The following is an 11572-nucleotide window of genomic DNA, read 5'->3' as shown; positions in this document are numbered from 1 at the left end:
CTGTGTTCTCAACCCGAAATTAGCAATAATTTTAATTTTATGCCAAAAGTTGAAGTTATTAGGTCTCGGGCCTAACTTTCTCTTAAACAAAGAACAAACTCGTTCCGAGTAGTTGCTTGCTTTTTTTCTTCTTTTTTTGTTGTACTTTTTGGATAAGGGACTGCTTATGGGTTTCATCTGGCAAGTCTTTTATTAGAGAGAGGCCAAGCCTGGGTCTCACTTGCTAGATTTCCAAAGGTGCCTGCATTGGTCCCTTGACTACCAACAAATATGATAAACTTTGGAACCAAGCTTATTTCAAAATATAAGTTATTAGCTTTTGAAATTTCTAGATTATCCAAGATAAGCTCTCCAATGTGATTTGAGTGGTGAAATGCGGTAACAGAACATGCCTTGCCTTCTGCATTGTTGATCATGACAAAAGAGAGAGGGAGAAAGGAATATGATGAATGCTTATTATGAACACCCATATAAGCGTTCATTCGACACTTAGAAACTAAAGCCATGAACACACGATATTGTGGTTGATTTGACTACATGATTAGAAGCATCCTCCATGAAAACCTGAATGTCCGTAAATTTCATCAAGTGTTTGCTGATTCAGGCACTCGGCATTTTGCTTCTTGAAGCAGCATTAAAGAAGCTGACCACAGTCTCTCTGCAAGTCTCGCATCGTAGGAAAGCGAAGAGGACTTGATTGTCCTGCCCTTCCCGCCAAAGAAATACTTCCCTGAAGCCTCCTGAGACAACAGAGGAAAAAAAAAAAAAGACGACACCATAAGCACTTGCCACATTTTCTGTGATACTGAAATAGCATTGAATTACTGGAAGCAGATAAATCAAATGAAGAAAGCTTACAGGTGGTGCCAAGGCTGCATCAAGAATAGAGCCAACTCCACATTCAGGAGATTGCAAAAGATGCAGGAATCTAAGAACCATAAAAGCTAGTTGGGAGAGACATGGAGGAAGTTCCCGCATGATGTTGGTTTCTACTACTCCAGGATCTGCAGGGCTAAAATATTTGAACACAACTTGTTATCTTCACTAAAACAGTAGTCAGGACAGTATATGTTGTAACACTCTACATATCAAAATATGATGTGATATTCATAGCTCTGATGTTGCAATAAAATTAATATTCTCCACTATTTACTGCAGCATAGTTGCGCACTTGCTACAAAATTAGATATTATGTTAGCCTTTTGTCATACTAAGCAACAACCTGAGAGCCCTCGTGGATCCTTGTTCTAATGATGGTTTCACTCAGAAGGGCAACATGAATGAGAAATCGTTTAGTGAGCTAGTGTAAGTTTGAAAACTATATAAACAGAATAAGTTTGGTGTATGATAGAAGTGTTTTAAGTATGATATGAGTGCCTTTTCTAGGTTTACCCAATTCACTAACCTAAGCTACACTTGCACACGTACATGCATTTTAATCATTTCAAGAGATAGCTACACAAAAAAGAAAATATCAACATTTCTTTCAAACTTTACAGATACATACATGACAGAGACGGTAGAAGTTGGATCCATCACGCAAAGCTGCCGATGTAGCTCATATGAGAATAACAGTAAGCACACTGTTAAATGTATAAATATTGGTTAGAAACAAGAAAATATTTAAATTTGACTCCTTTTTTCTCCAATTGACTTCTCTTTCTACAAGAACAAACTTACGTTTTGAATACTCATAAGTAGCAGCCAAAGGATACCTTTTTGAGGTTGACAAGCAACAGAGATTTTTCCTAGCCAGTGTTTCCTTATCAACACCAACATCAGATGCTACGAATGGAAAACAGAAATGCAGCAGTTAGTATTTAATACTGCTATGCAGTTGCAGAGCTTTAATTTTGGACTCTGATCACTGTTTGTCATTCCATTGGATAGGAACCCGAAAAGCAATAAGGGGTTCCAATTTATATGTCAATACAGCACCAATAACTATTTCAGTCAAAAAAATACAACACCAGTAACTATGCAATCCCAACCCCTCCCGTGCGAAAAAGAAAAACACACATGCAACAGAAAACACACAAGAAAAAGGAAAAATAAAAGAGAAGCCAACAAAAATATGAACAAGGTTTCAAATGATTGAAAGGGTGAGTAGAAGACTTAAAATCATATTATTGGCTACAAAAATAAGAAGCTTCAGCCTATAATAAGGATTCATATTTACCATATTCTGTTACAATCATGCAAACAAATAAATTTTCAGGAGAAGGACATATTTTGTTTAACTGCATATTTAATGATTTAAATTTTTGCTCACCACATCGATGTGTAAAAGATGTCACATTAACTATCCGAGAGGGCACAGGGCTGCTCTTGAGTAGTGGCATAAGAAGATTGGTCAAAGCAAATGCTCCAATGTAGTTTGTCTCCAACATCCTGAAATGCAAACAGGAAAGCAGCACATGATTCTTGGATTTAAAGATTGTCCTATCACACTGCTGTTATCTCGCAAGCTGCTCGGTTACTTTCAAATCTATAGGCTATTGATGCTGTTTGCTGGGCTCAAAAATGTTAAGATGGAAACTCACATAAATAATTGGAAAAAAAGTCTCTAATTTTTCTTATTACGGGAATTATAATGAACAGCTAACACGCATGGACATAACTAGCGGTGAGTACATCATTCAGCAAGCCGAGGTGACTAATTTAAGGGCTTGCACTCGAATGAACTTCTATTTATTCTTCTCTGTTGACCAGAAAAAATGGGATAAGTCTAGCTTCCAACATTAATTGGCAATATTATAGCTAGTTCTACATTTCTTTTTGCTGAATAAGTTAAGAATTATTCTTGCAGATGAAATGTTTGACTTACATGAAAATATTCTAAATCAAATAAAGGAAAATCTAAAGAATTTGCATGGATGAAGACACGACAATAGTATGATTTATTATATGACATCATGGTAAAAAGCATCTTCAAAAGGGAACTGAGGGATTACTGGTCAAATCCATCAGCAGTAACTCGAAGTGATTTTGCTAACATTCCAGCATTATTTATCAGGAGTTGTATTGAAGGATGCAGATAGGAATCCAAAAGCCACTGCTTTAAAGAACTTTCAAACTTCATAATGGAATGAATGGATGACAAGTCAACCTGAAATGCATTTAGATGGGCATCTCCATGTTGCTGCTTGATCTCTTCAATGATCTGTTCAACATTTGAAGACATTTGAAGAAACAATAAAAAACAAGGATGGGCATTGAATTACAAAAGGCGGATGCTCTAACTCCAAGTAGTACCTTAGATAGAAGTTGAGGGCAACGCCCAGCTGGCAGATGAAAAACTTTAGTTAAATCATAGGTATAAAACATGCACTTCGAAAGGAGATAAAAAATTTCTTATTCTCGTAAACAAATTTTTAGTATGAGAGCTTAGAAATTAAGGCGAAAAGAAGACCAACTAGATCTACCCAGGATTGAGAATCAAAATCAATTGGTTGGAGACCACATAGTATTTTCATGCTATATTTCCATCAAGGCATGGTGGAATTACAGAAAAACTTACGGCAAAACCAGTGTTCTAAACAAAGATAATAAGTAAAGAAGTGAAAGAGACTCTGCTGACTATAGAAGATTCTGCTAACTTCTAAGCACAAACAATGATAGCATTTCTAAGAAGCACTGAAGCTGACAAAGAAAGCACTCTACCTGATAAGAATCTTTTAATTATTTCAGCAGGGTTTGCCACAGATTTAAAATAAACGCTTCATCTTCAAGATAGAATTCAGGTCTTTCTACATACCTAATCAGAACTTCCACATACCTTTAATATGACAAAACAAGCTATTCTTTAAGAAACTTATTTCCAACTCTTTGGCTCGTTATTAGTGACATGCAAATACATGAACAGACATCTTTCTCTTTCCAAGCAAGCAACTTAAAGGATGCTAAAAATTCATTCTGATGTCATATTGTGAAAAGGTCATTCAGCTGTATAATTGTCCATTTGATTATGTAAGAATATTGCAAAACAATGTACAAAGCCACAAAGTTTGGACCATGCATCAAAATCGTGCAATATAGGTTGATAAAAATATCACTAAAGGCATCATTCCTAGCATTAAAAATTTCTGATAGTCAGGAATTGTATCAAAAGTAAATTGCAGCTTGTTCACTCAATTTGACTCAAGCCAACAGACAGAGTAAATATACAAGAACTAAAAGTGAATATACAATCGACTGGTTTCGATTAGATGCAAATTCAAGGCTTCATCATCATAAGTACTGCATAAATTTTCAGCACAGGAAGAGTAAATAAATACGCTAAAGCTCAAACACTACAGGAAACCACTTGCACTCCAACTGTCCGCGAAAATGCATGAAGGAGAAAAAATTTCCAAGATCCTTACCTAGAACAACGTGATAGCCTTCGCCGGCTAGGGCTTTCGCCGCGGCCGCGCCCAATCCCGACGTCGCCTGCAAAGCCGACGAAGATCAAAATAAACTCAAATCAAGATTCGATTCGACTCAAAGCACTTCTCTTTCGTTCGAAGACAGCGAGGAAAAGAGCTGAAGTGGGGAGGGAAGGCCTTACGCCGGTTACGACGCATATGGGGCGCTTGACCTTGGAGGCCGGCTCAGGGGTGAAGCGGCGGCGAGGGAAGGACGGGGACAGGCGGAGGAGTTGGAAGTAGGAGAAGAGGAGCGAGAGGGTCCAAACAACGGCCATCCGCCAGAATTCCAGCGAGAAGACCATCTCCATCGCCGCCCAGTCCACGCCCATCTCTCCACGAGCTCTTCCTCGATGTAGTCCAGAGCTTGGAAAACGTTCTTCGGCTTCGGCACGAGAACAAACACAATGGTAGACCCTGGGACACAACTGCTCGTATCGTAAAGTAAATCTAATTTCTGTCACCTATCGGCGATTATATGACGGCGGCGATGGCGGAGTACCGCCAGTTATTTTATTTTACGTCTTTTTGTCGTTTTTTCTCATCATGAACCGTCAGCGGAGCCGTTAAAATTGCTTTAAGAGTCGAGCTGTCATGACCACGCTTTAACGGTGTTGGCTGCCTCCGCGCACCGTTGAGTCGTTGACGCGTCCCTCCCGGATGCGCAACGGCTCCAGGTTCCAACGTCGCGTCACGCTTTAAAGGATGTGCTGGTTGGAACGAAACGAGAACGCGGCCACTAAAAAGTGGGGTTGCACTAGAAGCCTCCACTTATTCATGGAAGCAGGCGTGTATGTGTGAATTTTAAAATACACAGAATTAATGAAATATATATTTTTTTAGTTTTGAGAGAAAAAAAGAGAGGAAGAAATGAAAGTTTCACCTAGAGCTGTTTGATTGCTAAATTTGTTTAATTGGTAGATTTCATAAAAACAAAATTTAGTAGACCTGTACAAATCCCAATTGTAGACATTTAGTTATTTTGTTGGATTTTGCTAGCATTTGAAAGTGTATTTTTTGAAATTAAAAAAGTCAAGATGTTTGATTAATGAAAAATGAACTCAAATTAAAAAAATATATATATTAAAGATAAATTGTAGAAAATTCACTATGACCCATCCTCCTGACATGATAATTATCAAAGTGAATTTGCATTTGCATCCTCCATTCACATTTTTGGACTCGTTTATCCCTTTATGTTGTTAGTATAATTTTAGGAATTACGTAACAACCTACATCGCACATAATATTTTTCTTTATTAGTGTGATTCTATATCAACCTATATTATTTTTTTTATTAGCATAATCTTGTTAGAATGATTTTAGGGATCATATAATAAGTTGTATCAGTCGGTAATATTTTTCATTGTTAGTGTGATCCTATATCAGCTTACATTATTTTTTTTTTGTATGGAGTCTGTACACAAGTATATATAACCTCTAAAATGTACCAAATATGATGAAATAGAGAAATAAAATGGATGGAGCTCTGCTCTTCCTTTTTTAACCGTTATCATCCAACTGGATTTTAACAAATCCTATCTTACACTGACCCCACACTCTAATAAAGTGGGTGGAGCTCTGCTCTTCATTTTTAATTTGTCTCTAAAAAAAATTAAATTTAACTTATCTAGATAACCCATAAGCACTTAAACACATAATTGACCTCGAGAAAAACTTTAATAACCCCTTGACATTGCAAGCCCAGATTATTAAAGGTTGGTTCAGCTTGGGCTTCTTTTTCTCCCTTGAAACTTAAAATAATACATCTGGATGTGGTTGTAAGGATTGTTCATTTAGGTAACTCATCTAATGCAGCATGAGACACATCATGCTCTAGGAAGTGCATAACGCATAGCACTTTAAAGTAAAGACTTTAGGAGTTTATTTTCTTTTTTTAAAAAAATAAAAACTTAGGAGGTTTGGTTTAATTTCAAATTAAGGTGCAAAAAAGTGCCATATATGGCCCCTTTTGCACGTATTAGTCGAATTTTCTTGCAACAAAAAGGTCTACCCAATTATTTCTACAATGATCTAGGACCTTGCTCAAAAAAACTAATCGATAAAGTTATTATTTGGATTCTTTGGCTTTTTATAAGTACCCAAAATCTATCTAGCGCATAATTAATGTAAGACTAAACAGACACCTGCATGGTGCTCTTATACTTTTCTCATTTAAGCTCTGATATCTTTACTAAGCTAAAGATCCAAAATCTAATTATAAATACCGCGATTGGCTCAGCATTACAATATCCTCTATTTTATATGGGCTGGATTTGCTTTGATACTATCCATAATAACCCAAGATCTCACCTAAGAAGAGTTGTCTAAAGGTTCTATTTGGATTTTTTGGTTTTGTACAAATACCTAAGATTTACCGAGTGAATAGTTGACATCGGATTAAACATATACCTAAGTTTCGCTTTTCTTTTTTTCTCTATCAAGTTGCTTTCTTTATACATTAAAAAGAGCAAAAAAAAAGCCAAGGCCAGAAAAGAATACAAAGCAACCTTTGGCATCAATAACAAATCCTTATCTATGCACGCATGATGATCACAACTATGCAATTTGATGCCATTCTTATTGGTCAAGGTTGTCTCTGATAACATGTTTATTACAATAATTCTGAGAAATTGAAGCACTGAAGTGGATGTTAAAATGGCTAAAGCTCTTTCTCTCTCTGGCACACACAGGAACTCTGATACAAACGGTGGCTGACAAACAAAAACCAAGAGAATTTTGTTATTTCTGTTAATGTGGATAAGAGAATTAGTTAAAGATTAACAGCTGGATTAGTTGTTATAACAGTTTTCAATTAGTTAAACTGTAATTAGTTACTACAGTTAATCAGTTGCTCCCGCTCTATTTAAACAGAGCAATGTATACGGAAGAGAATTGAATTGAATACAACTCTGTTTCTTCCCAAGCTTTTCCCCTTGCTTTCCCGAACTTTCTCCTCTTCTCAGTCTTCATTCCTTTCATCTTTAACATGGTATCAGAGCAATCTTCCGATGCTCCTCATGGTTCAAATGCCAATCCTCTGTTCAATTCGGGAGAAGATAATATGGAAAACCCATACTATCTTCGTCATGGTGACAGTCCTGGAGCTATGCTGGTATCCCAGGTTCTGATTGGTGATAACTATGCATCTTGGAGCCGATCCATGGAGATGGCACTCAGTGCCAAGAACAAGATATGCTTCATCGATGGATCTGCAACCATACCAAGCTTAGAAAATTCTCTCTACTCAGCCTGGAAGAGATGTAATCACATGGTAAGCTCATGGATTTTGAATTCTGTTTCTAAGGAGATAGGAGCAAGCATACTTTACATTGACAGTGCGCATGGAATATGGCTCGATCTCAATGAGAGATTTTCTCAAACCAATGGCCCCCCGAATTTTTCAGCTAAAGAAAACAATTTCATCCTTGAATCAGAACAATACTTCGGTTAGTTCCTACTTCACTAAACTCAAATCTTTATGGGATGAATTAGGAAGTTACAGATCACTTCCTATCTGTTCATGTGGAGCCACAAATAACCTTGCACGTTATCAGCAAGAAGAATATGTGATTCAGTTTCTTATGGGACTAAATAAATCGTTCTCTCATATTAGAGGACAAATACTCCTGATTGATCCACTCCTATCAATTAATAAAGTGTTTTCATTGATTTTACAAAAAGAAAAGTAGAGAGAAGTTTCTGCTACCATTGCACAGAATTTAGATTTTGTTGCTATGCTTGGGAGAAGTTTGAATGCTTCCATACATTCAAACAATGTTTCTACAAGAAACTTTAATAGATCTGGTAATAGAAGGAAAAGAACTCTTTGCAGTCATTGTGGTATTTTGGGACACACAATTGATAGATGCTATAAAGTTCATGGATATCCACCTGGATACAAAGCAAAGTCAAGGAACTCTGCTTCAAGTGCAGCTAATCAAGTGCAGCTTTAGCAGAACCAGCAAATCTATGGTTCTGATGTTTCACAGTACCCACAAACGGCTTCAAAGAGAGTTTTTGATATCTCACAACATCCTTGAATGGTTTCCACCTCAGCTAAAGGGTCTTATGATGCATCACACTCTTCAGAATTTCCTTTTACTCGAGAACAGTATCAACAATTGCTTGCTCTGGTTCAAGCATCAGATGATAAGATGCAGTCTTCTGTTTTTCAGCCAGGTAGCACCTCAAATTCTTAGGATCAATCTCTAGCAAATTTGGTAGGTAAAAACTCTATGATCTGCACCATTTCTCTCAACCATGATGCATCTGTTTGGGTGTTAAATACTAGAGCCATAGATCATATGGTCTGTTCTATCTCCTTTCTTAGCAAAATTACTGCCACTATTTCCAGATTTGTGAAGCTTCCAAATGGAAGTTCAGTTGCTGTTACTCATATAGGGGATGTTGAATTGTCTGAGCATATCACCCTACACAATGTTCTTTGTGTGCCATCCTTCTCCTTCAACCTCATTTCAGTTAGTTCTCTACTGAAACATATGAACTGCTGCCTAATTTTTTCCCTTGGACTCTGTTTTATTCAGGACCTGTGCTCATGGAGAATGATTGGACTTGCTAAAGAAAGAGGTGGACTATTTTACTTGATGGTTGATTCAAATAGTTCCTCTAAACATCTAGTGAATAATGTCTTCAATATAATCTCAGACATTTGGCATTATAGATTAGGACATCCTTCATCTACCAAATTGCATTTTCTGCAGAATGATATACCTGAAATAAATGTGCATCATATACATCAATGTGATGTTTGTCCTCTTGCAAAACAATATAGATTACCTTTCAAATTCAGTACAATAAAGTCTACATCTCCATTTGATTTGATACATTGTAACTTATGGGGACCATTTAATGTTTCAGCACTTGATGGTTCTAAATACTTTTTAACTATAGTTGATGACTATAGCAGATCTACATGGGTTTATTTGCTGAGGTCCAAAGCACAAACACGTCCACAATTATGTCCTTTTTCACTCTAGTTGAAACTCAATTTAACCACAAAATTAAGAGTGTTAGATCTGACAATGGTTCAGAGTTTAACCTTAGAGAATTCTTTCTTTTGAAAGGGATAATTCATCAGAGAACATGTGTTGAAACTCCACAACAGAATGGAATTGTGGAGAGAAAACATCAATATTTGTTAAATGTTGCTCGAGCCCTTAGATTTCAAGCAAGCTTACCTCTCAAATTTTGGGGAGAATGCATTCTTACTGCTACTTATCTTATAAATAGACCCTCCGAGTCAATTACTTAAAGGTAAAATACTTTTTGAACTTTTGTTTGCACAAAAACCAAACTACAACCATATTAGAACTTTTGATTGTTTGTGCTTTGCCTCTTCATTAAACCAAGCTAAATCTAAATTTGATTCAAGAGCTCACAAGTGCATCTTTATTGGCTATCCTTATGCAATTAAGGGATATAAGGTCTTTGATCTTGAAAACCATTCTGTGTTCATTAGTCGTGACGTCATTTTTCATGAAGATGTGTTTCGTATTAAATCTGTTCATTTTGATGATACCAATGCTTTTGTTTTCCCACATCCTATTCCCGAAGTAGTTTCTTCTTCTATCAATCATTCTTCTGTTAATTCCCATCCTAATGTTACCTATACAGAACAAGCCACAGAACAATCCATTTTTTCTTCTTCTATTCCTCCTCCTAGAAGGTCAACTTGGATACGAAAGAAACCTTTTTATCTTCAAAATTATCATTGTCAATTAACCGCCTCATCTTACAAGCCAGTCAATTCCAGCAGCACAATTCCCTATAATTCAGGTAATCCTCATGATATTTCTCAATATCTTGGATATGACAAATTTTTTCCTTCTCATTTTGCCTACACACTCAGTCTTTCCAATATTGAGGAACCTACTTCTTTTGAACAAGCTGCTAAGAAACCTGAATGGTGTGAGGCTATGGCTAAAGAAATTCAAGCTTTAGAAGAGAACAACACATGGACTCTCACTTCTTTATCACTGGGGAAACATCTCATAGACTGCAAATGGGTTTACAAAATAAAACTTAAATCAGATGGTACTATGGAAGGATTGAAGGCTCGTTTGGTTGCTAAAGGTTACACTCAAATAGAAGGCTTTGATTACTTTGACACTTTCTCTCCAGTAGCTAAACTTACCTCTGTTAGAACCTTGTTGGCAGTAGCTGCAGCTCGAAATTGGCATTTGCAACAACTTGATGTTAATAATGCATTTTTACATAGTGACTTAAATGAAGAGATTTATATGAAAATGCCTCCTGGATTTGGCAGCAAGGGGGAGTCTTCATCATCACAAGTAGTTTGTAAGCTGAATAAATCATTGCATGGTTTGAAGCAAGCATCACGACAATAGTTTGCTAAATTCTCTGATTTCTTAATTCAGCAAGCTTTTAAGCAGTCTAAAGCAGATTACACATTGTTTACCAAATCAAAGGCTAATTCATTTATTGCTCTTTTAGTATATGTTGATCATATTATACTAGCTGGAAATGATCCAGAAGAAATCAATGCTCTCAAATCTGCACTTGATCATCAATTTAAAATTAAAGATTTAGGGATTTTGAAATATTTTCTGGGCTAAGAAGTAGCCAGGTCTACAAAAGGAATATCAGTCTATTGGTTTCACTGAGGATGTTGCAGCCAAAACCCCAATAGAGCAAAACATGAAGCTTGACAGATCTTCTGGAGAATTGTTAAAAGATCTAACAACATATAGACGATTAGTTGGCAGGTTACTTTATCTCACTATCACTAGACCTGATTTGTCATTTGCTGTTCAAGCATTAAGTCAGTTTTTGGATCAACCAAGGCAGCCTCACTTGAATGCAGCTCACATAACTCTTAGATATATTAAAGGCACACCAACACTAGGGATTTTCTTTCCAGCCTCCAATGATCTTCATCTAAAAGTATTCTCAGATTCAGATTGGGCAAGTTGTCCAGATACAAGGATGTCAATAACAGGGTATTGTGCATTTTTGGGAAATGCATTGGTGTGTTGAAAATCTAAGAAATAAAATACAGTATCAAGGTCATCAGCCGAAGCAGAATATAGAGTAATGGCCTCAGCTACTTTTGAAATTCAATGGTTGTTATACTTACTTGCAGATTTGGAAGTAAAACATAATAGGCCAGCAATTTTGTTTTG

General features: G+C 36.5%; 1 protein-coding gene across 1 annotated transcript; it reads right to left on the bottom strand.

The window, feature by feature from the left end:
* Positions 1-374: 374 nt before the first annotated feature.
* On the bottom strand, positions 375-4890 carry LOC103717856 (dehydrogenase/reductase SDR family member on chromosome X-like). The gene is made up of 9 exons (XM_008806395.4): positions 4550-4890; positions 4365-4431; positions 3256-3284; positions 2955-3163; positions 2273-2391; positions 1681-1785; positions 1508-1583; positions 859-1012; positions 375-740 (listed from the first exon to the last, which is right to left on the bottom strand). Exons 1-9 carry the CDS (start codon positions 4736-4738, stop codon positions 585-587), a joined length of 1104 nt encoding a protein of 367 aa, XP_008804617.2. The 5' UTR covers positions 4739-4890; the 3' UTR covers positions 375-584.
* Positions 4891-11572: the final 6682 nt, after the last annotated feature.

The sequence above is a fragment of the Phoenix dactylifera genome, chromosome 4 (genome assembly GCF_009389715.1).
Source record: "Phoenix dactylifera cultivar Barhee BC4 chromosome 4, palm_55x_up_171113_PBpolish2nd_filt_p, whole genome shotgun sequence".
NCBI lineage: Eukaryota > Viridiplantae > Streptophyta > Magnoliopsida > Arecales > Arecaceae > Phoenix > Phoenix dactylifera.
This window is presented reverse-complemented; position numbering and strand designations above follow the sequence as displayed.

Excerpts from the sequence above, each read along its gene's own strand:
- LOC103717856 (XM_008806395.4), bottom strand. The coding sequence starts at position 4,738 with ATGGGCGTGGACTGGGCGGCGATGGAGATGGTCTTCTCGCTGGAATTC. Across the intron at positions 1,786-2,272 it reads ATCTTTTACACATCGATGTG|CATCTGATGTTGGTGTTGAT; the intron begins GTGAGCAAAAAT and ends TTCCATTCGTAG. Across the intron at positions 741-858 it reads ATGCAGCCTTGGCACCACCT|GAGGCTTCAGGGAAGTATTT; the intron begins GTAAGCTTTCTT and ends CTGTTGTCTCAG.